This window comes from Eriocheir sinensis, chromosome 16 (assembly GCF_024679095.1).
Source record: "Eriocheir sinensis breed Jianghai 21 chromosome 16, ASM2467909v1, whole genome shotgun sequence".
Lineage (NCBI taxonomy): Eukaryota > Metazoa > Arthropoda > Malacostraca > Decapoda > Varunidae > Eriocheir > Eriocheir sinensis.
The window spans coordinates 18,652,430-18,678,452 of NC_066524.1; the positions used below are offsets into that span (position 1 = coordinate 18,652,430).

The 26,023-nt window shown below is 43.5% G+C and overlaps 3 protein-coding genes across 7 annotated transcripts in view; 1 reads left to right on the plus strand and 2 right to left on the minus strand.

The window, feature by feature from the left end:
* Positions 1 to 773: 773 nt before the first annotated feature.
* Positions 774 to 25,687, minus strand: LOC126999486 (WD repeat-containing protein 86-like). Of its 4 annotated transcripts, none has more exons than XM_050862129.1 (9): positions 25,545 to 25,687; positions 8,903 to 9,109; positions 8,049 to 8,170; positions 5,543 to 5,688; positions 4,783 to 4,974; positions 3,948 to 4,073; positions 2,525 to 2,699; positions 1,660 to 1,861; positions 774 to 864 (listed from the first exon to the last, which is right to left on the minus strand). In XM_050862129.1, exons 2-9 carry the CDS (start codon positions 9,106 to 9,108, stop codon positions 843 to 845), a joined length of 1,191 nt encoding a protein of 396 aa, XP_050718086.1. In that variant the 5' UTR covers position 9,109; positions 25,545 to 25,687; the 3' UTR covers positions 774 to 842. The 4 variants fall into 4 exon arrangements, with proteins under 4 accessions (XP_050718086.1, XP_050718085.1, XP_050718084.1 ...); XM_050862128.1 differs by lacking the exon at positions 25,545 to 25,687 and adding an exon at positions 20,731 to 20,836 and having other exon boundaries at positions 5,558 to 5,688; XM_050862127.1 differs by lacking the exon at positions 25,545 to 25,687 and adding an exon at positions 20,731 to 20,836.
* LOC126999487 (uncharacterized) lies at positions 18,598 to 21,776 on the plus strand. Its single transcript, XM_050862131.1, has 3 exons — positions 18,598 to 18,753; positions 19,177 to 19,348; positions 20,751 to 21,776. The coding sequence occupies exons 1-3, from the start codon at positions 18,748 to 18,750 to the stop codon at positions 20,909 to 20,911; spliced, it is 339 nt and encodes a 112-aa protein (XP_050718088.1). The 5' UTR covers positions 18,598 to 18,747; the 3' UTR covers positions 20,912 to 21,776.
* Positions 23,776 to 26,023, minus strand: part of LOC126999485 (alkaline phosphatase-like) — a 59,590-nt gene continuing 57,342 nt past the window's right edge. For both annotated transcript variants that reach the window (XM_050862126.1, XM_050862124.1), the window contains exon 13: positions 23,776 to 25,770. In XM_050862126.1, coding sequence (XP_050718083.1) covers positions 25,669 to 25,770 — 102 coding nt within the window. In that variant the 3' untranslated portion in view covers positions 23,776 to 25,668. The remainder of the gene's footprint in view (positions 25,771 to 26,023) is intronic.

The window sequence follows — 26,023 nt, forward strand, 5'->3', positions numbered from 1 at the left end:
TAAAATTTGTACGTTATTTCACACAGTATGCTTTCAATAAGACGGGAAAATGGTGTTAAAGGATATAGATTCAACGTAAAAGATGCAATATACATACACAGTGCACATTAAGTTAAGTTGCGGATATGAGTGTTATTTTTTGCGAGGGTTTTCTGGTTCCTGATGAAGATAAAAATGATACTGACACACACACACACACACACACACACACACACACACACACACACACACACACACACACACACACACACACACTTCACAAAACAACACTGTCTTAGCCATTAAATATCTCATCAACCAGGAAATAATATGTCAATAGATTAGTGGGATATAAAATTGAAGGGCCTTACTTTTAAACATTTCGTCGCCCAAGTTCACCTATTTGACAAGGCTTTCGTAGGAGTTTGGGGCATTTCCAGTAGTAGTATTATGACCCTGGTGGTAGTTTGACCCTTCTTCTGTACCGTGAATCTAAAGAAACACTCATCAGAACCCGATTGACCCCTTCTTTGACCTTTACAAATGGATGATGTGGGACGTGAAAGTCTTATAATACCCGACTAGGCGAGGGTGCCATAAAAGCGGACTCGTTTTCTCCCGTGATCCTTTACGAGGGCAGACTTGATCACTTTCGCGTCCTGCATTAACTCCGATCAAATGTCTTTCCCAAGTTTGTCCACAAGTTTGAGGCGTCGGTTTTGATTCTTCAGTTCCGTCTTCTCCTCTTTTTCTCCTTCCTCCGGTTAATTCTTACGAGTTTCTTCTTTTCTCTCCTCCTCCTCCTCCTCCTCCTATTTCGTTTCAGTTTGTCTTTCTCAGCTTCTAATTCTCCTTCTTCTGTGTTAAGTCCACGCTGCTGTTCCTCTGAAATGCCGGAATTTTCTCTTCACTACACTCCCACACGACCACTGCGTGACACAACAGAATCACAGGAGAGGATGCCACCGCCTTGCCACCAGTGAAATGCCAGAATTTGCTCTTTTCTACACTCCCACAAGGAAAGATTTGCCTGCGCCGGGGATCGAACCCGCGACCAGCGTAACGGGAGAGCCACTCCTTAACCAGTCGGCCAAAGAGGTACCCCCCTGGCGGAGTCGTCGTGGCACTACTCCTCCTCCTCCTCCTTCCCCCTCTTAGTCCTATAAGAGGAGGAGGAGGAGGAGGAGGAGGAGGAGGAGGAGAACAAGGAGGGGGAGGAGAAGGACGAGAACAGGGAAGTAAGGAATGAAGGAAGATTGAAGGGTAGGAAAGAATGTGGGGAAGGAGAAGAACGAGAAGAACAGGGATGGAAGGAATGAAGGAAGATTGAAGGGTAGGAAAGAATGTGGGGAAGGAGAAGAACGAGAAGAACAGGGATGGAAGGAAATAAGAGATAATGAAGAGTACGACACGAGGATAAAGAAAATCGGATGAAGATAATATACAAGAAACGAAAGTCCTCTAAAATTGTTCACATAAATATATACAAAAAAACAATTATCTTTATCTCACTCACACACACATGGCTTACCTCTCTCTCTCACACTCACTCTCACGCATCTAACCGTGACTCACATAACACACACATAACGCCCCATCCTAAAACGACAATCTCTCACTCTCTCACACATCTGACTGACCTATCTCTCTCTCCCTCTCTCTCACACACACATGACTTACCCCTGACTCACATCCCACACCCTCAGCACCCCATCTTCACTGCCCGTGTACAGCCGACCACCACAGACAGTCAGGCAGGAAACCAAAGCACCACCACCACCACCACCACCTCCACCACCTTGCTCCTGCCTGTACACCTGGCGAAGCACACCTGTCTTGGCGTCGAAAGCACGTGTGATTCCATCCCCGCACCCTGTATATACTGTAGAAGGGAGAAAGGGAAGGGTGGTTAGGGAGAGTAGCTACGGGTGAGGATGGGAAGGGAAGGGAAAGGAAGGGATGGTAAGGATAGGGAAGGAATGGGAAGGGAGAGTAAGGGTAAGGATAGGAAGGAAAGGGAAGGGAAGGGATGGTAAGGATAGGGAAGGAATGGGAAGGGAGAGTAAGGGTAAGGATAGGAAGGAAAGGGAAGGGAAGGGATGGTAAGAAGGAGTAAGGGTGAGAATGGGAAGGAATGGGAAGGGAAGGGATGGAAAGGAATGGGAAGGGAAGGGATGGAAAGGAATGGGAAGGGAAGGGATGGAAAGGAATGGGAAGGGAAGGGATAGTAAGGGAGAATAAGGTGAGGATGAAAAGGGAAGGGAAGGGAATGATAAAGGAGAGAAAGGATGAGGATGGGAAGGAAAGGGAAGGGAAGGGATGGCAAGGACAAGGAAGGTCAGGGATGGCAAGGGAGAGTAAAAGTGAGGATGAAAAGGAAAGGAAAGGGAAGGGAATGATAAGGGAGAGAAAGAATGAGGATGGGAAGGAAAGGGAAGGGAAGGGATGGCAAGGAAGAAAAAGGGGGAGGATGGGAAGGAAAAGGAAGGGGGTTGTTAAGAAGAATCATCATCATCATCATCATCATCATCTACCTTAATCTTACCTACGCCTTGGTGAAATTTGATACAGGTGACGGAGTTGTGGTGGCCGCGGTATTCACAGGTACAGTCCCCGTACTGCCACACCCAACACTTGGCCCGCCCGTCCGTGTCGCCGCTGTACATGAGTTTGTTCACCACTGACAGACACAGGATGGCCTCCGTGTGACCCTCGAACACCTGGGAACGGTAATTACAGGTGAGAATAGGTGAGTCAAGTGTTTGGAAAGATTTTCGTGACCATAATTTGAGTTTGTTGACCACTGAAAGACATAAGATGGCCTCCGTGTGAACCTCGAACACCTGAGAAAGTTAATTAGAGGTGAGTAAAGGTGGGTCAGGTGTTTGGAAAGATTTTCGTGACCATAATTTGAGTTTGTTGACCACTGAAAGACATAAGATGGCCTCCGTGTGAACCTCGAACACCTGGGAAAGTTAATTAGTGGTGAGAAAAGGTGGGTCAGGTGCTTGGATAGATTTTCGTGACCACTATATGAGTTTGTTGACCACTGACAGACATAAGATGGCCTCCGTGTGCCCCTCAAACACCTGGGAACGGTAATTACAGGTGAGAACAGGTGAGTGAGGTGTTAGGATAGATTTACGTGACCACTATATGAGTTTGTTGACCACTGACAGACATAAGATGGCCTCCGTGTGCCCCTCGAACACCTGGGAACGGTAATTACAGGTGAGAACAGGTGAGTGAGGTGTAAGGATAGATTTACGTAACCGCTATATAATTTTGTTCACTGCTAACAGACAAACACTTTATGGCCTCAATGTGACTCCCAGGGTTCCTTTTTTGGGCAGGTTTGGACTAGTCTGCACAGGTGTGGCGGGTTATGGCAGGCAGGTATAGGGCCGTGGGGTGACGTGACAATGCTTAAACGAAATCCAGAAAACAGCTGAGGCAAGAAAGTTTTATAATACGAAGATGAAAATAGTTGAGTGTGACCTTTTGCTTCTCCTCTTCCACGTTCTCTCTCCTCCCTATTCTATTCTCTCCCTCTTTACACTCAAATGGTCTTTCCTCTCTTTCCCTTCCCTTTATTTCATCCACTTCCTCTTCCCTTACCCCGTACACCCATACCACTTATCCTAACTCCCCCATTCCCTCCCTATTCCCTTCCTTCCCTCCTCACACCCAGTACATTTTCCTCCCTTCCCCCCTTCCCTCCCCTTCACCCCTACACCTTGACCACCCGTCCTATCCTTCCCCCTTCCATTTCCCCATTCTTCCCTCCCTCCCATTCCCCTCCCTTCTCCCTTACGTACAAATCCCATGTCCTTACGATCCCCATTCTCTCCCTTCCTTTCCCTCCTTATTCCCTCCTTCCCCTATACCCTCCCCTACGAGCACCCGTCACCTGTCCCACCCCTCCTCACCTTCCCTCTCCCTCCCCCTATCACCTGTCACCCGCTTACCTTGAGGGGTCGTCCTGTTTGGATGTCAAAGGACCGAATGGTTTTGTCAGCGCTGCCGGTGAAGAGAACACGCACGTCATTGTCTGTGGCCATGGTCATTACAGGTCCGCGGTGGTTCTTGTACGTCTGTGAAAGGAGGGAGAGGAGGAGGAAGAGGAGGAGGAGGAATAGGAGGAGGAGGAGGTGTAGCAGTAGTAGTCTTCCTAAATCTTCCTTCACATTCATCTTCATTTCTCATTCACCTCTTTATCTTCTTTTTTTTACCCATCCTCTTCTTTCTCTCTTTATGCAGTCTTTCCTCCTCATGTCATCTCTTCCCTCTTTCCTCTTCCTTTCCCCTCACCCCGTTTATTCTCTCTTTCTCTCTCTCTCTTCCCACTCTCTTCTCTTTCCTTGCAAACAAATTCACCCTCTCGTCTTCTTCCTCCTCCTCCTCCTGCTTCTCCTCCTCTTTTGCACACAGATCGCCTCTCCTCTTCTTTCCCATTACTCCCTCTCTCCCATTCCCTTCTCTTCTCCCTACAAACAAAGTACATGTCCTCCACTTCCCCTGTTCTCTCCTCCTAGATATTCCTCCTTCCTCTCCCTTCCATATCACTCTCTTTTGCACACAGATCGCCTCTCCTTTTCTTTCCCATTACTCCCTCTCTCCCATTCCCTTCTCTTCTCCCTACAAAAAAAATACATGTCTTCCACTTCCCCTGTTCTCTCCTAGACATTCCTCCTTCCACTCCCTTCCATATCACAAATCTATATATTTCCTCCTTTCCCTCAACCTACTCCCATCCCTTCCCTCTCCCTCTCTCTTTTCCTCTCTCTATCCCTTCACACTCACCACCAGACAAGCGCCAGAGAAGATGGACCAAAGACGCGCCGTGCTATCAGTGCTCCCCGTTATCACAAGCTCCTCGTCCTTGATAATGCTGTTCTCCTCCTTCTTCTCGTCCCCGCCCTCCTCGCCGCCTCCCTCGCCCCCAGTCTTCCGCCGAGGGATGTAGATGATTGGGTGCACGCCCTTGACATGCCCCTAACGATGCAGGGATCAAAGGAAGGGAGTTAGATGTTAAGGAAAGGAGTTGGGAGTTGAGGAAATGAGTTAGGAATCAAGAAAAGGAGTTGGGGTTAAATAAAGGAGTTAGATGTTAAGTAAAAGAAGTCGAAGTTAAAGAAAGGAGTTAGAAGTCAAAGAGGAAAGAGTTTGCAGGAGTCAAAAGTTAAGGAAAATGAGTTAGAAGGCAAATTAAGGAGTTAGAAGTTGAATAAAGGAATTAGAAGTTTGATTAAGGAGTTAGAAGTTAAGAAAAGGAGTTAGTAGTTGAGGAGAGGAGTTAGAAGTCCATATTAACTCACATCCTTTAGGTCAGAACATCATATCGATCAGAAATCAGAATAAAAACAGTGTTGATCTTATATAACACAAACAAACAAACAAAACAAATAAATATACACACACAAACCCAAACAAACAAACAAACACACACCTTGAGGATCAGAAATCAGAATAAAAATAGTGTTGACCTTATATCGCACAAACAAACGATCAAAACAAATAAATATATACACACACAAACCCTAACAATCAATCAAACACACACCCTGAGGGTACGCACGCAACACCTCTGCTTGTTCTCGGGCGTGATATCGTCGGTGTCGAAGATCCAGACCCTTGCCGTGTGATCCCGCGAGGAGCTGATGATGTACTCGCCCGTGCAGATCACTCGCATCACCTGCCCTGTGTGTCCTGCCAGCCGATTAGGTACCCGGCGCACAAGAAGAAAAATTAACACGGTAGCTGCGGGGGTCATGTTTCTTAGGTTAGGTTAGGTTAGGTTAGGGTAGGTTAGGTTAGGTTAGGTTAGGTTAAAGGTCCCTCTAAGTAAAATAATGAGAAAGAATCATCACTCACGCAAACCATTTCATAATATATATCAACGCATGTGTGATCAGTTTATGCATCATCTATTTTGGGAGGTTTATATCATGGCAGAAATTTGGCCCGTCGCTGGTACACGGTAAAGCCACAAATTTGGCCCGTCGCTGCTACCGGGTTAAAGATTGATTGATAGTTTATTGTTGCAGGTAAACAAGGGAGAAGGGAGGAACATGCCATCCCAACCCCCAGGCAGGACAGAGTGTGATTATACAACTAGTAATACATATGTGGGTAGCATCATGAAACTAAAAAGATACAATGGTAGGAATGAATGCACAACAAGGGAGGGGCGTGGTAGCTGCCGGCCTCCCCCTAGAATTAAAGAAGAAGAAGAGACGAGGCATGATTAAGGAAAAAAGAAGGGAAAGAAGATGGAGATAATTATGGAAGGAGAAAGAATGAAAAGAAAGGAGGAGGAGGGTGTCATTAGTAGTTCAGGAGCATGTTATTACTAGGCCCAATACACAGGATAACAAATGATAATGAAGAGATAATAGAAATAAATAATAAAAAGGTAAATACTATGAATTGGGTGTTATTAGTAAGTCTTATAAAGGTACAGCAGCATATTATCACTAAGCCCAATACACAGGATAATAAATAGCAAATAGATAATAGAAATAAATAATAAAAGGGTAAATACTATGAATTGGGTGTTATTAGTAAGTCTTATAAAGGTACAGCAGCATATTATCACTAAGCCCAATACACAGGATAATAAATAACAAAGAGATAATAGAAATAAATAATGAAAGGGTAAATACTATGAATTGGTCTAGTTGAATATGGTCTTTTTTTCCTTAGAATTTATTTGGTTTTGTTTGTCTGCTTATTTTTGTTTGTTTTTATTAAGGTTCGGACTGTTTTCTCCAATCTTTCTTCCTCTCCTTCCTGTCTTCCTAAATCTTACTTCCCTCCCGTTCGTCTTCATATCTCACTCACCACTTTATCATCTTTTTTACCCATCCTCTCCATTCTCTCTTCTGCAGTCTTTCCTCTTTATTTCATCTCCCTTCCTCCTTCTTCCTTCATTCATTCACTTTTCCTCACCTTTATGAGTAAGAATACCCCTTCCTCTCCCTTTCCTTTGTCCATACCCACTCCCTTTCACCATCGTAGATAAATAGATGCTAACATGAATGAAATCTCAAAATATCCTTCATATCTACTCCTTGCCAGCCTCTCCCTTCCCTCTCCCTTTCCTTCTACCATTCCTCTGTCCCTTTCCACTTTCTCTCACCTATCTCCTCTCCATTCTCTCTTCTGCAGTCTTTCCTCCTTATTTCATCTCCCTTCCTCCTTCTTCCTTCATTCATTCACTTTTCCTCAGCGTTAAGAGTAAGAATACCCCTTCCTCTCCCTTTCCTTTGTCCCTACCCACTCTCTTTCACCATCGTAGATAAATAAATATTAACATAAATAAAATCTCAAAATATCCATCCATATCTACTTCCTGCCAGCCTCTCCCTTCCCTTTCCATTTCCTTCTACCATTCCTCTGTCCCTTTCCACTTCCTCTCACCCATCTCCTCTCCATTCTCTCTTCTGTAGTCTTTCCTCCTTATTTCATCTCCCTTCCTCCTTCTTCCTTCATTTATTGACTTTTCCTCACCTTTATGAGTTAGAATACCCCTTCCTCTCCCTTTCCTTTGTCCCTACCCACTCTCTTTCCCCATCGTAGATAAATAAATATTAACATAAATGAAATCTCAAAATATCCATCCATATCTACTTCTTGCCAGCCTCTTCTTCCCTTCTCCCTTCCCTTCTACCATTCCTCTGTCCCTTTCCCCTTCCTCTCACCCTCCCTATCAACCTTCCCTTTGAGTCTCCCACTCTCTCACTTTCCCTATTAACTTCACCCTTCCCTTTCTCATTTCTCTAATAGGACCCTTTTCTTTCTTTCTTCCTTTTTCTTTATTTTCGTTTCTTCCCTTCTTTCTTTCTTCTTTTGTTTTACTCTGCCTTTTTTTCCCTTTCTTTTCTTCCTATTTTCCTTTCTTCCTTCCTTCCTGTCTTCCTTCCTATATTCCATCCCTTACCTAGCCTTCTTTCCATTCCCTCCTTCTCTTCCCTTTCCTTTCCTTCGCTTCTCTTTCTCTCTCCATTCCCTGTCAATCTCTTCCTTCCCAATCCCACTCCTCTGTCCTTTCTCTCCCTCCCTCTCACCTTCGTAGGTAAACAAACACTCGCAGGAGGTCATGTCCCACTTCTTGACCGTGGTGTCGCTGGAGCCGGTCACCACGTACTCCCCGGTCACGTCCACGGAGGTCACGAAGCCGGTGTGACCTCTGGCGGGAAGGAGGGGAAGCGTGAGTGACCTGGTATTGGTGGTGGTGGTGTATATATTTTTTTACAGCAAAAGAGACATATCGAGGGATGTAGATGATTGGATGTACGCCTTTCACATGCCCCTAACGATGCAAGGATCAAAGGAAGGGAGTTAGATGTTATTGAAGGGAGTTGGAGGTTAAGGAAAAGAGTTTGAGGTTAAGGAAAGGAGTCTGAGGTTAAGAAAAGGAGTTGGGAGTTGAGGAAAAGAGTTAGAAATCAACAAAAAGGAGTTGGGGTTAAATAAAGTAGTTAGATGTTAAGTAAAAGGCGTCGAAGTTAAGGAAAGGAGTTAGAAGTCAAAGAGGAAAGAGTTTGAAGTTAAATAAAGGAGTTAAAAGGTACGGAAAAGAAAACAATAATGAAAAAAAGCCCGCTACTTACTGCCCATAAAAAGATTGGAGAGGAGAGGCCGAAAGAGAAGTCAATTTCGGGAGGAGAGGTGTGTCTTTGTGTTATTGTTTGTTTGATGACAGGAGAAGGAAAATGAGGAAAAGGAGGAAGAGGAGGAGGAAGAATGCTGCTGTGTGTGAAAAGTAAGGTCATGTATCTCCTTTAAACAGTATTAGTTTCTTTAAGCAGTATTAGTTTCTTTAAGCAGTATTAGTTTCTTTAAGTAGTACTAGTCTTTTAAATAGCTCTAGTCTCCTTAAACACACTAGTCAACCCTCTAAACACACGTCCATACTCACTCCAGACTCCCCAGGCACTCCGTCTCGCCCTCCCGCCCCGCCACCATCCCCCACAGCCTCGCCTCCTTGTCGTCGCTGGCCGTCACCAGCAACGACTCGTCCTCAGATTTTGCCATGCAGTTGATAGAGGCGCGGTGCTCCTTCAGCGACTCCAGCAGGGCCGTGTTCTCCCCTTCCTTGCTCTGCTTGCTGCCGTGACTGCCCATGCTGAGGAGGAGAAGGAGAAGGAATGTTAGCTTGTTTAGTAAGTTGGTTGGTACGTGGTTGGTATGTTTTTTTTCTTCTTTTGTGTGTGTGTGTGTGTGTGTGTGTGTGTGTGTGTGTGTGTGTGTGTGGCTTTTCAGAACAGGACAATGCACATCAATTACTTTGTTTTCTCTCTCTATTTTTTTCTCTATCTTTCTATTTATTTGTATGTTGTGTTGGGCAGTAAATTGGTTAGTTATTTTTTTCTTTGTATGTGTGTGCGTGGAGAGAGGACAATATACATCTCAGGACAATGTATATCAATAATATTATACACTCTTTGTCTTTCTCTATTCATCTCTTTATCTATCTATCTATCTATCTATCTATCTATCTATCTATCTATCTATCTATCTATCTCTCTCCCTTGTAATCAGTGGAAAGCGAGGCGACGAGAGGGACAAACCTAACCCTCGGGACGGTCCCTTTGTATGGGCGGGACGCAGCGTTGCCAAATTATCGTATTAACCACATATCGTATCTATCATTTTTATGCCTCAAACTCTCGTACCTATACATGTAACGTGAGAAAATCAAAGTTAGTGCTAAAACTGTTGAATATTGATGTTTTTCGTTCTTTGTTGTTATAGTTATCGGTCAGCAACTACGAAAATGAAATGCGATGAGTACGATAATTTGGCAACGCTGGCGGGACGGTTCTGAGCCTTATGTCGCTGTAATTTCCGCACGACTTTCCCCGCCCTTAATTACCATGACCTAGACTTGTCGGTAGAAGGTCGATACGAAAAACTACAAAGGAGATGTAGGTTAGTATCAGGAAGACGGAAATACAAAGAGAACACATAGGAAGGAAATATATATAGAAGGTATGAAAACAGACAACAAAGACTACGGTGGGTTGTGAATGGCTGATGAGAGGTAAAGGAAAGGAAGGACAGAGGAAGAGTATTGTTTATTTTGGGTCAAGGAGACAGATTGGGACGGATCACAGAACGGAAGGTAAAATTTGCAGTACGTTGTTTCTGTAAAGAGGCGAGAAGAGTAACACAGAAAGGGCTAAAAATAGTTAAGAATGAATGTAAATGAGTCAGCTATGAATTAAAATGAGTTAGAAAATAGTTAAAAAGAATTAAAAATGAATAAGTGAGTCAACTATGAATAAAAATGAGTTAGAAAATAGTTAAAAAGAATTAAAAATGAATAAGTGAGTCAACTATGATTAAAAATGAGTTAGAAAATAGTTAAAAAGAAATAAAAATGAATAAGTGAGTCAACTATGGATTAAAATGAGTTAGAAAATAGTTTAAAAAGTTAAAAATGAATAAGTGAGTCAACTATGAATTAAAATGAGTTAGAAAATGAGTTTAAAATTAGTTAGAAATAAGCTGAGATAAAAAAAAAATGAATAAAAACGAGTGAAGAATGAAATAGAGGTAAAAACTTGAGCAAAAATGAGTTAATTATGAGTAAAAGATGGGTAAAAAACAGTTAAAAATGAGTAACAGTTAAAAAAAGGGTAAATATGAATTGAAAATGAGCTAAAATTGAAAAAAATGTGTAAAAATGAATTGCAAGTTAGTTAGAAAAATAATAAAAATGAGTAAAAAAATGAGTAGTTAAAAATAATGAAAATGATTAAAAAATGAGTTGAAATGAGTTAGAAAATGAGTGAAAATGAGTGAAAATGAGTAAAAAATGAGTTGAAATGAGTTAGAAAATGAGTGAAAATGAGTGAAAATGAGTTGAAATGAGTTAGAAAATGAGTGAAAATGAGTGAAAATGAGTAAAAAATGAGTTGAAATGAGTTAGAAAATGAGTGAAAATTAGTGAAAATGAGTAAAAAATGAGTTGAAATGAGTTAGAAAATGAGTGAAAATGAGTGAAAATGAGTTGAAATGAGTTAGAAAATGAGTGAAAATGAGTGAAAATTAGTAAGACGTATTTCTTTGTAACACGTGCAATGGCTGAGTGTAGGTAGGAACAACCCCTCACATAACTTTTGCTTAAATGACTCTCATAAGCAGATCTGGGTGCGAGAGGGATTTAGGGGTCTTAGTGAGCTCTGATCTCCGTCTAAGGTCACAATGCATTCAAGCTAGAAATCGAGCAAACAGGGTACTGGGATTTATTTCAAGGAGCGTGAGCAACAGAAGCGCCGCGCGAAGTCTTCCTCAAACTATATTTAGCATTAGTTAGACCTCATCTTGATTATGCGGTTCAGTTCTGGTCACCTTACTATAGAATGGATATCAAATGTTAGAATCGGTGCAGAGGAGGATGACTAAGATGATTCAGGGGTTAAGAAACTTGCCATACGAGGACAGACTCAAACAGTTAAACTTGCATTCACCAGAAAGGCGAAGGGTGCGTGGAGACATGATCGAGGTTTATAAATGGATGAAGGGCTTTAATAAGGGGGATATTCATAAGGTTTTATTTGTAAGAGAACCGGGTAGAACACGTAGTAATGGGTTTAAACTGGATAAATTCAGATTCAACAGGGACACAGGCAAAAATTGATTTACTAACAGAGTGGTGGATGAGTGGAACAGGCTGGGCAGTCATGTGGTGAGTGCCAATACAACTGTCACATTCAAAAATAGATTAGATAAATTCATGGACAGCGATATTAGGTGGGGTTAGATTCACGGGAGCTCAGGTTCAAAGGACTTGCCTTGTACAATCCTACCGGCCTCTTGCAGACTCCTACGTTCTTATGTTCTTGTTAAGGTTGTGAATAACTTACTGGTGGGGAATTTGAGCGTTTGAAGGACTCAAGGACAACGGGTTCCTCTTGCTTGCTAAGTAGTTTCCAAAAGGTCAGAAGTTTGATGCCCTGAGGAAATTGATGTTACGTAGAAGCTGTTTTGTTTACTCGGTGTACTTATATTAATGAATACAATGTAAACTTTACCTAAACACACCTAACTAACAACAGCCTCTACAATGACTATCTGTAACTTATATAATGGGAGGAGAGAATAGTTAGTGTCTATACTACTACTACTACTACTACTACTACTACTACTACTACTACTACTACTTCTACTACCACTACCACTATAATAACAATGATGATAGCAATAATAAGGATAACAATAATAAAAATAACAAGAAAAAATCACAAAAAAATCTACGACCTTTCCGAGTCAGCCTAAGGTCAGCGTTCGGTAAGTGGAAGGTCAGCGAGCCAGCACAGAAAAAAAATAGTCAGCAAGTCAGCATGGGGGGGAGAGGAAGGGGTGGGGAGGGGAAGGGGGGAGGGGGGAAGTCTACAGGTGATCAATGTAGCCCAAGAGACGGTACAGGTAAACACGTGAGCCAGGTAAACACACACACGCACACACACACACACACACACACACACACACACACACACACACACACACACAGACTATTATTGAATGCATTACCTTATATTTCTTGCCTCAATGAATAACCAACGTCAAGATCTCAGTTCAAAACAGGTTCAAAATAGAGCAAGATGTTATTTCCCGAGGCCATTTGGGCTTCCTCTCTACCAGGGATCAACAGGATATTGTGTGTGTCTGTTTGTCTGTCTATATTTGTCTCCTCCATTCTTTCTTTCCATCTATCTGTCTATCATTCTCTCTATTTATTCCTGTCTATCTACTATATTTTTTTCCCTCGACTCTTGCTTACTATCTATCTGTCTGTATCTATCTCCCCCGGTCTCTCGTTCTATCTATCTATCTATCTGTGTATCTATATCCATCCCCTTCTCTCTCTCTTTCTATATACTTGTCTATTTATCTATCTATCTATCATCTCTCTTTCCATCTAACTGTCCATTCTTATCTTCACTTTCCCTTTCTCTTAATCTCTCTCTTCACCTGTTCCCTCTACCTGCCATCTTCACCTGTCCCTCCACCTGTCATCTTCACCTGTCCCTCCACCTGTCATCTTCACCTGTCCCTCCACCTGTCATCTTCACCTGGTACTCACGCTCTGCCACGCTCAGGTGCGAACTCTTACCTGCAAATACCTGGCTGGGACGACACGTGTGAGTAGAGTGACCGGGGCAACGTGTGTGTGTGTGTGTGTGTGTGTGTGTGTGTGTGTGTGTGTGTGTGTGTGTGTGTACCCGACGTTTGTGTTCTGGGTAGTTACATAAAGTTTCAGCCTAACGATTGGAGACACAAGCGGTATTTTCGTTATCTCGTTATACAGTGTCAGTTTTGGGTCTTTTTTCGTCTTTTTTGGTTGGTTGTCATGAGTCGACGAACGGTTTTTGTCACTCGGGTCTTTGTGGGTCCTTGATTCTGCGCTGTAAGTCTCTCTACGTCATTGCTCTGCTCATGACGTCACTATCTACGCTTATGACGTCAAAGAGTACGTTGCGAAATCCACGCTGACTCCCACTCTCTCTCTCTCCCTCTCTCTCCTGTTCTCCTTCTCGCTTCCTTCCTTCCTCTCGTCCCATCTCCCTCCTCTTCGTTCCTTCAAATTCCCCGCTGCCTTCTTTCTCTCTTTCTTTCTCCCAGTCTTTCCTGTTCTCCTCCTCCTCCCTTCCCTCCTCTCGTCCCATCTCCCTCCTCTCCGTTCCTGCAAATTCCCCGCTGCCTCCTCCCTCTCTCTCTCCCTCTCCTTCTTTCCTGTTCTCCTCCTCCTCCCTTCCTTCCTCTCGTCCCATCTCCCTCCTCTCCGTTCCTTCAAATTCCCCGCTGCCTCCTCCCTCTTTCTCTCCCTCTCATTCTTTCCTGATCTCCTCCTCCTCCCTTCCTTCCTCTCGTCCCATCTCCCTCCTCTCCGTTCCTGCAAAATCCCCGCTTCCTCCTCCTTTCTCTCTTTCTCTCTCCCAGTCTTTCCTGTTCTCCTCCGCACTTCCTTTCTTCCTCTCGTCCCATCTTCCTCCTCTCCGTTCCATCCCTTCCTCCCGTCCATCTTCCTTTCGTACATCCCAATCAACAGAAGGACATAAGGAATCTACAATAAGACAAACTTAACCAACTTGCAATGTCTCAGCTCCCTCTCTCTCCCTTCCTTCCCATTTTCCTCCTCCCCGCTTCCTCCCTTCCTTCCTTCCGCGTCATCTTCCTTTCCTTCATACCAAAAGAACAAAAGAACATCGGGAGACTATTAGATGACAATTGGTTCAAAGAAGTTTCAGAGTATCGCCCGTACACTAACTTGCAATATCCCTGCTGCCTCTCTTTCTACCTTCCTTTCCATCTTCTTCCTTTCCTACATTCAAATAGAAGAACAAAAGAACATCAGAAGGGCAGTTAGTTTTATATACAAAGGGTTCCACATAATCCTAATCAATTTGCAACGTCCCCGCTATCTCTCTCTCTATCTCTCTCCCTTTTCTACCTTTCTTCCCATCTTCTTCCTTTCCTACATCCAAATAGAAAAACAAAAGAACATCAAACTACAGGAGGGCAGTTGGTTTTACATACAAAGGGTTCCTCGTAAACCTAATCAACTTGCAACAACTTCCCCGCTACCTCCATCTCTCTCTCTCTACCTCTCTTCCTACCTTTAAATCGTTTCCTACTTCCCAACAGAGGAACATAACAACATCAGGGTACTACAAGTGAGCTTTTACCGAACCAACATGTAGAAATCCCCGGTTTCTCTCTCTCTCTCGCTCTTCTCCCATTCCAACCTTTCCTACTTCCCAACAGAGGAACATAAGACTACATTGTTCTGCCTCTCTCTCTCTCTCACGTTACATATCTCCATAGGCCACGAAGATCAGCCGTGTTCTAGTGAGTGTTTTATAGGTTCGCGGTACAGAATAATGGGCAAACTACCACTAGGGTCATAAAGCTACCCATGAAAGTGAGGAAGATAAGTATATTCTCAGAAGGTGCCGCCTCTCAAATCAACTGTTTTCAAAGGGTTCTAAGAAGTGTTTTCATAGGTTCATCGTACAGAGAAAGGGTCAGACTACCACCAGGGCCATAAAGCAATCCATGGAAATACTCAGAACTCTTACGAAAGCCTAGTATTTAAGATTATGATACTAAGAGAATAGAAGAGGATAGGTTAATACAGAAGCCATCTACTGTATACCTAACCCCACTTGTCCTTCCTATCCAAAAATTCACTTTCTATCCGTCTATCTATATCAATCCCCTCCTATCACTCTTCCCATCTATCCTTACCTACCTCTATATCTATAATTATACATCTATAAGTACCTTCTCTCTCTCTCTTTCTATCTATCTAACTGTCTAAATCGATCCCCTTCCCTCTGTCTTTATATCTCTCTTTCTATCCTCTCCTCACCTAACCTAACATTCTTGCATTAAGGGGGGACACTCCTGTTCCTTGCTCTCTCCTCCCCGCTTCCTCTTACTCCTGCGTCGCCCTAAGCAGTACTAGTATCAGGAAAGATGGTTCAACAGGTTATTGGTATTCCCGCCAGTCACTGAGAGGCAATTAACCTGGACTCACCTGCAGCGGGGATATTAGACTCTATACTTTTTTTTTTGAACGGACCTTGGTATTACAATTTTTTGGAGGTGACATTAAGCTTCTATTATTGATGCGACTATTTTTTTCTCCTCCTCCTCCTCCTCCTCTTTCTGCACCTCCTCCTCCTCCTCCTCCTTTGTTTCATTCTACTCTTCCTCCTCCTCCTTTTCCTGATTCTACATCTCCTCCTCCTCCTCCTCGTTTGTCTCATTCTCCTCTTCTTCCACCTCCTTTTCCTCTTCGTCTTCCTCCTCCTCTTTCTCCTTGCCCTTCTCCTCCTCCCCCTCTTCCTCCTCCTCCTCCTCTTCCTCATCCTCGTCCTCCTCCTCCGGCAACAACACATATTACTACTACTACTACTACTACTACTACTACTACTACTACTACTACTACTACTACTACTACTACTACTCTGTCTTACAATAGCCCAGGAGGGGTTTCCGGGATTACCCCAAAGAGAAAGCGATAGAGGGGAGAAACCACGGCTGACTACTACTACTACTACTACTACTACTATTGATACTGATGATGGAATAAAAACAATAATAAAAACAACAACAACAATAAAATCAGCAGCAAGACCATTCACTACTACGAACTATATATATTTTTCTACAGTAAAGGAAGCAGCTCAAGGGCATAAAAAAATGATTAAGAAAAGAAAAGAAAATTAAAGAAAAAAATACCCTGCTAATTATTGCCCTTATAAAAGAGAGTAGAGAACTAATTACAGGTATTCTGAATCTTCTTTATAACGTAAGTATAGACAGATAAGGTGAGGTAAGGTAAGGTAAGGTAAGGTAAGGTAAGGTTATGTTAGGTAAGGTAAGGTAAGGTAAGGTAGGGTAAGGTAAAGTAAGGTATGGTAATGTAAGGTAAGATAAAGTAAAGTAAGGCAAGGTTAGGTAAGGTAAGGTAAGGTAAGGTAAGATAAAGTAAGGTAAGGTAAGGTAAGGTAAGGTTAGGTAAGATAAGGTAAAGTAAGGTTAGTTTAGGTGAGGTGAGGTGAGTTGGCAGATGGTATTCAGTGCTACCTAAAAATTTCAGTCCCGTGGTTCGAAGATTTATAGGCCAGGTGTGTTTACGTAACAATAAGGATACTGACACGTGCCTGGCCCTCCCTCCTCCTCCCTTCTCTTCCTCCTCCTCCTCCTCCTCTCCCTCTTTCTCCTCCTCCTCCTCCTCCTCTCCGTCAGGTCCTGCAGTACTACCAACATAGCAACACATAAACACACACAAATCAGGACATTCAGAAGGATTTGTGTTACTGGAGGATGTCTTTTGTGTGTTTGTTTTGTGTTTCCTTGTGTTTTTGCTTTTGTGTTTGTAATCCAGGGTCCTGCAGTATTGCCAACATAGCAACACATAAACACACACAAATCAGGACATTCAGAAGGATTTGTATTGCTGCAGGATGTCTTTTTTGTGTTTGTTTTGTGTTTTGTGTTTGTTTTGTGTTTTGTGTTTGTTTTGTGTTTTGTGTTTGTAATCCAGGTTGCTGCAGTATTGCCAACATAACAACACACAAACACACACGTACCAAGATATACGGAAGGATTTGTGTTGCATCGAGTCTTACAAAAAGAGACAGACGTAGATGAAACGTTGAGGATGACAATTTGTGTTTCTCTTATTGGTACTAATCCAAGGTGTTGCGGTACTACCAACGAAGCAACACGCAAACCAGGACAAACAAAAACGTGATGTATTGAGTCCTACAAAGAGAGATAGATAAGGATGAAAAACTTAATGATTTATGTTTGTGTTTCTCCTATCCGGTGTATACTCGTCCAAGGTGTTGCAGTATTACCAACGAAGCAACACACAAACCAGGACAAACAAAGACGTGATGTATCGAGTCCTGCAAAGAGATAGAGATAAGGATGAAAAACTTAGTGATTTCTATTTGTGTTTCTCCTATCCAGTGTATACTCTTCCAAGGTGTTGCGGTATAACAACATTGTAACACAAGCCAGGGCACAGAGAAAGACTTTTGTTAAACCGAGAAACCTACAAAAAGCGGAACTCACATGGATAAAGAACTCGACGATCCTTTAATGGTCGTCTCCTCGGAATTACCAACCTAGCAACACACAAAAACATGACATTGAGAAGGACTTTTCTTACATCCAACCCTATAAAAATAGATAGACACAAATGAAGAGCTTGTGGATTCATTTATGTTTTCCTCGTTTAGTAATGCAAGGAAGTGGAGTGAGAGGGGAGGGTAGGAGCCGAAGTAATAAGGGAGGACATAAAGGACTTGTGTCGCACCTAAAACCATTCAAAGAGAGATGGACACGAATGATGAACTTGAGGATTTCGTTTTGTTTTTCTCCTCATGTAATGCAAGGAAGTGAAGCGAGGTGGGAGGGAAGAGCCGAGGGTATAAAGGAGATATTGAAGGATTTGTGTCGCACCTAAAACCATACAAAGAGAGATGGACACGAATGATGAGCTTGACGATTTCCTTTTTATTATTCTCCTCAAGTAATGCAAGGAAGTGTAGTGAGGCGGGAGGGAAGAGCAGATTCTCCTCGTGTAATGCAAGGAAGTGGAGCAAGGTGGGAGGGAAGAGCCGAGGGAGTAAGGGAGATAAAGAAGGACTCGTGTCGCACCTGAAACCATTCAAAGAAAGATGGACACATAATGAGGTGGAGGATTTCTTTTTGTTTTTTCTCCTCATGTAATGCAAGGAAGTGGAGCAAGGCGGGTGGATAGTAGCCGAGAGAATAAAGGACTGGCCGGCCGGTTCTTCTTCTACAAAAACTAGTCTGGTAAACCCCAACGAGAGACCGCGGGGCTTAAAAAAATTGTTAAGCCCGGCAGGTGACTAGAGACGCACCTGTAGAGAGACACACCTTACCTGCCAACGACCGCCAGGTAAGCCAATTAGCCAAACCACATCGAACCTTGAATCCACGAAAACCAGAAGGATGAAAAGACTGAAATAAGACTTCTATGTTATCGTAACCTAATAGAAAACGGGGCACTGATGAAGGGGGAGCTTGGGTAGGTTGTTTAAGTGCAGGATGTGTTTGGCATTACGTGTGTGTGTGTGTGTGTGTATGTGTGTGTGTGACGTTGGGGGCTGGAGGGGCGAGGGGAGTTGAGGATTGGCTTCGTATATAAGGGAGAGGCAAAGGTGGGTTGGGACCAGTAGTAGCTACGCCGGTTCTCGCTTAAAAACAAAAATGAAGGTAAGGTTGAGGTGATGTTTGTTTTTTGTGTTGTGTGTTTGGTGATGCGCAGTGAGTTTGGGGGAGAGAGAATAAGTGTCTTGTTTGCTGTTTTGGGTTATTGTTTTATTGTTATTGTTATTATCAGTATTAGTTTTATTATTACTACTGTCATTATGGGAGAGATATTATTATTATTATTATTATTATTATTATTATTATTATTATTATTATTATTATTATTATTATTATTATTATTATTATTATTATTATTATTATTATTATTGCTATTGTAGTTGTTCTTATTTACCATTTATTTTTACTTATATTGATCAATAGTGTAATTTTTTTTGCCAACTCGAACGATGTACTAATATCTCTCTCTCTCTCTCTCTCTCTCTCTCTCTCTCTCTCTCTCTCTCTCTCTCTCTCCCCCCCCCCCAGGTGTGTCTGACCCTCCTGGCTACCTGCCTGTTGGTGGGGCTGAGCAGCGGCACGTCTGTCCTGCACCACAATAACAAATTCTGCGGCGACAACGTGCCCACCTCCCAAACCTATGGCTGCCGCTACTTCACCAAGGACTACAACGACAAATATGTGTGCGACAGGAACCAGAGTGAGTGTCGGGAAGGTGCATGGGGGAGGGGGAAGGGTGGTGGTGGTGAGGAAGGGTTGCTGTGGTATTGGCGTTGGTGTTGTGGTGTTGGTTTGTAGCAGGAGTCAGAAAGAGGACTTGTGAGGCTGTACAGGGAATGGGGAGGTCTATGGGAGGGAATAAGGGTGTGTGGTGTATTAGTGTGAGAGGAGGCAGAGTGAGTACTGAGGGCAGTGTTTGGTGTATCATTAGGCTTACATAACTACCCATGGAAATGCCAACAATAACCCCTACGAAAGCCTTAACATATGTAGGGGGTGATGCCTCGAGGTGTCTGAGAATTCTGGCCTAGATATGTTTAAGACTTTCATGGTGGTTGTGGGTATTTCCAGGGGTAGTTCCGTAAGTCTAGTGAGAGTCTGACAAGGCTTCTGAACCCTTAACATTATAAAGACTTCCGCGGCATACATCCTTCGCCTTCCATTTGTTTAAAACTTGGTTATGGGTATTTCCAGGGGTAGTTCCGTAAGTCTAGTGAGAGTTTGACAAGGCTTCTGCGCCCTGAACATAAGATAAACTTACCCGTGTTCGTCTCCTCGCCTCGCTCACCTCTCCCTCCTTTCATTTGTTTAAAACTTGGTTATGGGTATTTCCAGGGATAGTTCCGTAAGTCTAGTGAGAGTTTGACAAGACTTCTGCGCAGTGAACATAAGATAAATGTCTCTGTGTTCGTCTCCTCGCCTCGCTCACCTCTCCCTCCTTCCATTTGTTTAAAGCTTTCGTATTGGTTGTGGGTATTTCCAGGGGTAGTTCCGTAAGTCTAGTGAGAGTTTGACAAGGCTTCTGCGCAATGAACATAAGATAAATGTCTCTGTGTTCGTCTCCTCGCCTCGCTCACCTCTCCCTCCTTTCATTTGTTTAAAGCTTTCGTATTGGTTGTGGGCATTTCCAGGGGTAGTTCCGTAAGTCTAGTGAGAGTTTGACAAGGCTTCTGCGCAATGAACATAAGATAAATGTCTCTGTGTTCATCCCCTTGTCTTGCCCACAACCTCCTCCTTTCATTTGTTTAAAGCTTGGTTGTGGGTATTTCCAGGGGTAGTTCCGTAAGTCTAGCGAGAGTTTGACAAGGCTTCCTCCTTTCATTTGTTTAAAGCTTGGTTGTGGGTATTTCCAGGGGTAGTTCCGTAAGTCTAGCGAGAGTTTGACAAGGCTTCTGCGCAATGAACATAAGATACACTTCCCCGTGTTCGTCTCCTCGCCTCGCTCACCTCTTCCTCCTTTCATTTGTTTAAAGCTTGGTTGTGGGTATTTCCAGGGGTAGTTCCGTAAGTCTAGCGAGAGTTTGACAAGGCTTCTGCGCAATGAACATAACTTCCCCGTGTTCGTCTCCTCGCCTCGCTCACCTCTTCCTCCTTCCCCGCAGAGCCCGAGAGCACCTGCCCGCCACTTCGTCCCACATGCACCAGGAACTTCAGCGGCGGTCCCCCTGTGGAGTGCGTGACCGACAACGACTGCGCCTACAGCGATAAGTGCTGCTGTGACGCTTGCCTCGACCACCCCGTCTGCAAGCCCCCTTATAACTAGATACCCCTTCCTCCCCTCTTTACTCCTTCCTATAAGCCTCTCGGTAACCCCATGACAATATAACTCTATCCCTTTTGTTTCCTTTTTATCCCTCTTTTCAGTCTTGAGATAAACCCAAACTCCCTTTTATTCTCCCTGTCTCCCTTTTCACCTTCCTTCAGCTTCCATGTAAACTCAAACGTCCCTACATGCCCTTTGTTCCCTTTAGGTAACCTTCAAACTCCTTTCCTTTCCCTGTGTTGCCTCTTCTTTCTTCCCTTTAACTTCTATGTAACCCTCATATTCCCCTTCATTCCCTTTGTCCCTCCTCTAGGTAACCCCCGACTCCCTTCCCTTCCCTTTCTACCCTCTACTTTCTTCCCTTTATAGTCGTCCGGTACACCCCACTCTCTCCTCCAGTCCCTTTGTTCCCTTCTCTCCCTCCTCTTTCCCTTCAGTCTCAAGGTAAACCCAGTCGCCCCTACCTCCATCCCTCCCTCCTTTCTCCCTTCAACCGTATCCTCCACACCTGCCCACAAGCTTTTTTATCGTCTTTTTTTTTTACAAGGGAGTGACTCTTACGTAAGCTCATCTACGCTCTTTTGTCCTCTCTGTCGGCTTGAGTCTTTGTGTGTGTTCCGGGTTGTCTACGCATGTGAAGTGTTGCCATGTGATTTGTTTCGTGTTGTGATTGTCTCAATGAGTCATTTACGAATGCAAAGGAGTCTAAGTGCATCTGGTATCCTGTGTGTGTGTGTGTGTGTGTGTGTGTACTTAAGGGACTTCCTACTGCGGTTCACTTTGATGTTTCGAGACTGGTTTCGGAACGTGTCCCGCATCTGAATCTCCTCTTTATGTTGTTGTTGAATAAAAGGAGTCAAGGGAGTGTATAATCTTTTGCTTATAATGACTGATCCTAACATAGATAGATGAATATAGATAGGCCATCGAGGTAGGTGGAGTCGACACGGCCCGCTAATCCCATTCATTGAGGTGAAGTCGACGAACTGTCAAATTTACGGCCAACAGATGGGGGTGGGCGAGCCTGGCCGAGCCCTGACCTGACAACACCTGACACCTGGCCGTAAAAATAACACCTCGGGCCGATTCACTTAATTGGGTTGATGTCGACTCCACCAATTCTACCTCCATGAGATAGACTGATTGAGACAGACAGATAGTCAAGTGAATCTATGTTTGCATATGATGATAGACCCTAAGTAATAGAGATAGATAGATTGGTAGATATATATAGAAAGATAGACAACCCTGGATGTTCGAAAAAGCATAAACAAATCTATTATTAGGTCTATGTCCCTCCCAATTTACATTTATTAAGGACGAAACTTCAACAACAACAACAACAACAGATAGATAGATTGATAGATAGATATAGATAGAAAGATAAACAACCCTGGATGTTCGAAAAAGCATAAACAAATCTATTACTAGGTCTATGTCCCTCCCAATTTACATTTATTAAGGACGAAACAGCAACAACAACAACAACAACAACAACTTCACCACAATGACCCCAAAAACACAGGTAGGCATTACTTACCTGGGATTCCCACAAACACCTTGACCACCACCACCACCACCACCACCATGCTGTGTCAATGGTACCAGATAAAAAAAAAAAAAGACGTTTCACCAACATGCAGTATTGCCATAAAAAAAAATCACAGATGAACCAAAATGTTATGCATGGAAAGTTGCAAGTCATGAGTGTCTTTTGTCCTTGAATTTACTTGGCTGACGATATAGAATTACTATTATTACAACACACACACACACACACACACACACACACACACACACACACACACACACGATAGTAAAGATGGCTCGTTATTTAATTTGTTTGATAGTTTATTAATTAGTTAGTCAGAGAGGAAAAGTGAGTTAGTGAGTGAATTATACAAGAACAGGCAAGGATATAAGAATACAAGAGACGAGTATCTTATATATATCAGATCCCAAAAAACAGTCAGTTAGTAATTTCGACAGTAAGTTCATCAGTTAGTATTGTTAGTAGGGCCACTGTTGCCATGGCCGTCTCGGGAAGCTGCATACCGTTAGTAATCCCAACACAGTGTTACCAAGGCAGCGGTGGTACGCGGCATCTCTAAGGGGGTCGTAGTATTACAAACCCTGATGAAATATGATGATTGTTTTCCCTGTTTGGTGGTCGAAGGCGGGGAGTCCTAAGATCCTAACTGGTGGGTCATGGAGGCTTGGCTGGGGGGGTCGCGAATCCTTGCTAGAAACGGCTTGAGAGAATAATTTTAATAACATCGTTTCGAGATAGTTTTCTATGTTTTAATTCTGCTGGTGCTGTATGCTTCTCCTGGTGGGTGTTGAGAGGGAGCATGAGGGCATCTTTCAGGGGCGTGTCAGGATAGGTATGTTTGAAAATTGGTGTGTTTAAAAGTGTAAAACAAAGAAATGATATCAGGGGGTCGGGTGGGTTTTATTGAAAATTTTCACAAAGGGTCGCGAGTGCAAATACCTTGTGAACCACTAGTCTAAGGGAGGGGAGGTAAGGGAAGTGGGGTAAGGGAAGGGAGGGAAGGGAAGGGGGGTAAGGGAGGGAAGGGAAGGGAGGTCAGGGAAGGGAAGGGAAGAGAGGGAAAGGGAAGGAGGAAGGGAAGGAAGGAAGGAAGGGAGGGAAGGAAGGAGGAAGGGGTAAGGAAGGAGGGAAGGAAGGGGGTAAGGGAGGGAAGGGAAGGAGGGAAGGAAGGGAGGAAGGAAGGGAGAGAGGGAAAGGAAGGAGGGGAGGGAAGGAAAGGGAGGGAAGGGAAGGGAGGGAAGGGGGGTAAGGGAATGGAGGGAAAGGAAAGGAAGGGAGGTAGTCAGGCCCAAACACAAGTTGAAACAGCATCGAATTACTATACACTCATTTATTGTACTGTAAGGAGATGGTCTTTCTCAGCCTCCACTCTCCATCTCCTTCACTTATTGCACATGGGATGACACGTCTGCCCGAGTTGACACGCTCACACTAGGCAATCTTTACAACTCTTACAGATCTAAACACACAGAAAGACCCGCCAGCTACAGAAGGATAGACAACAAACACAAAAACTATAAATTACTAAAGAGAACATCCACCAAGCACGCATTGACACAGATATTTACTCAAACATTCACTCGAGGCTACAGAGTGACAAGCGTTGTTTCATGTACACTCGAACGCTCAGCGAAAGAGTTCTCCCCTCAGACGAAAGCACCGACGATGTAACTAGTCCATTAAACTAAATCGTCATTATCAGTCCATCTCATTTCTTTGAAGAAGCTAAATAAACCGCAAAAGTTATCATTCCAGACTTCAAGACAGATTCCTTAAGTGTAATGACATGGGATTTGCTATAAGAACTTTTGCATGTGAAAACGAAACTTGGATTGGTAGAAAATAATCATGAATACTCCTAAGAAATGTCGATAACTTATTGTGATATACTATTGCAGGCAGATTCCTTAATTATAATGACATGGGATTTGTTATAAGAACTCTGGCATGTGAAAAGGAAGCTCGGATCGGTTGAAAATAATCATGAATATCCTAAGAAATGTTGATGATAACTTATTCTGATATACTATTGCAGCTGATTTCCAAAGACTCCTTAAATAACACATATTCATAACCTAAGCCCACAACACAGAGGCCGGACAAGAAACCATGCTATAAGGACTCTTGCATGAAAATATCACCAAAGACTCCTTCAATAACGTGTCATCAATCAAACACACACTCACACTCACAGTTGCCAGATTATCGTACTCAGAGGATAGTATTTACCCGTTTCTGACGCCAAAAGGGGCAATTACACTGGGCAAATTTTCCGTGGATCTTAAGTCAAACCACGATTTCCGCTAGCGTGGTTCTCTTTTGTTTCTTGTTATTGCTGCTGATGATGATGGTGAGTAATACCGTCGTCCTTTGGTGAAATCTACCGTAGCTTTGGAAGATCGTGGACACGTCAGAAAACCGCGGAAATATGAGAACCACGCAAGCGGAAATCGTGGTTTGACTGAAGATCCACGGAAAATTTGCCCAGTGTAAAAGCCCCTTAACTATTGCCAAGAAACATCAGGAATTAACTATTTTAACGATAATTATAAGTGAATCTACTTATTGGGGTCCACGAGGCAGTTTTTGGGTCGGAAGAAAATTTTAATCAGTAACGTATTTTCCAACTTCGAAGACGGACCCCATTTTCAAGTGATCGGTAAATCTAAGAGGCTGAGTACGACGATCTGGCGACATTGCTCACACTCACATCCTAAGCCCACCGCACAAAGGTAGGATCACAGATAGGACAGGTAACCACAACTACCAGTACGGAAACTATAATCTGTTTACTTAAGTTCGACCCAAGCTGACAACATAAACCTAAGCGTGTTGCAAGCTGAGTGCTGATTGGCTTCTGCTATGGCTTCCAAGTTTTCTTTAACCTCTGTTTGTGTTTATCTCACGCAGCACTTTTTGCTAATCTGCACTGTGCTTACGAACACGCTTGGGTTTATGTTGTCAGCTTGGGTCAGACTTAAGTGAACAGACTATATCACAACCACTACTTTATTTTACTCCTACTACCCTTCTCTCAGTCCTAAATATGTGCAGCGCTACCCATCAACACTACAGACTTACCAAGGAGAGACGGGACGAGCGGGAGGGACGAGACGGACAGGACAGACGGATACACGGACGAAGGGAGGAGACAGGACGGAAGGCACGCGGTGAAGGGAGAACGCTGGCACTGGACGAACGATGCTTAGGTACCGTGGACTGAAGTGACGCTCCTCCCTAACAACTCCTGAATGTCCAAGGCGTTGCTGAAGCTGTTGACTGTCTCGGGACCCGTCGCCGTGAGGATCTGAGGAAGAGGAGTGCGTGAGGAGAGAAAGGGATGTTGGGAATATGAAGGAGAAGTGAGAATAAGAGGAAAATGATTTAATAGACAGAGTGGGAGGGTAAGGATGATAGGTGGATGGGAATGTAGAGTGAGGAGTGTGTGAAGAGAATGCTGGGTACCTGAAGACGAAGGGAGTATGGGAGGAAAGTGATGCAAGTTATGAGATTAGATAGACAACGGGTGGTGATGAGACTATGCAAGCAAAGAAGCATTT

What these genes read in the sequence shown, in the direction of transcription:
- LOC126999487 (XM_050862131.1), top strand. An exon ending in TGTGTGCGACAGGAACCAGA is followed by an intron (nt 19,349 to 20,750) that starts GTGAGTGTCGGG and finishes CCTTCCCCGCAG; the next exon opens with AGCCCGAGAGCACCTGCCCG.
- LOC126999486 (XM_050862127.1), bottom strand. Translation starts at nt 20,786, where the DNA reads ATGTGGGACGAAGTGGCGGGCAGGTGCTCTCGGGCTCTGCGGGGAAGG. An exon ending in CTGCGGGGAAGGAGGAAGAG is followed by an intron (nt 9,110 to 20,730) that starts GTGAGCGAGGCG and finishes TCTCCTCCTCAG; the next exon opens with CATGGGCAGTCACGGCAGCA. An exon ending in GTTGCGTGCGTACCCTCAGG is followed by an intron (nt 4,975 to 5,542) that starts GTGTGTGTTTGA and finishes CTGCATCGTTAG; the next exon opens with GGGCATGTCAAGGGCGTGCA.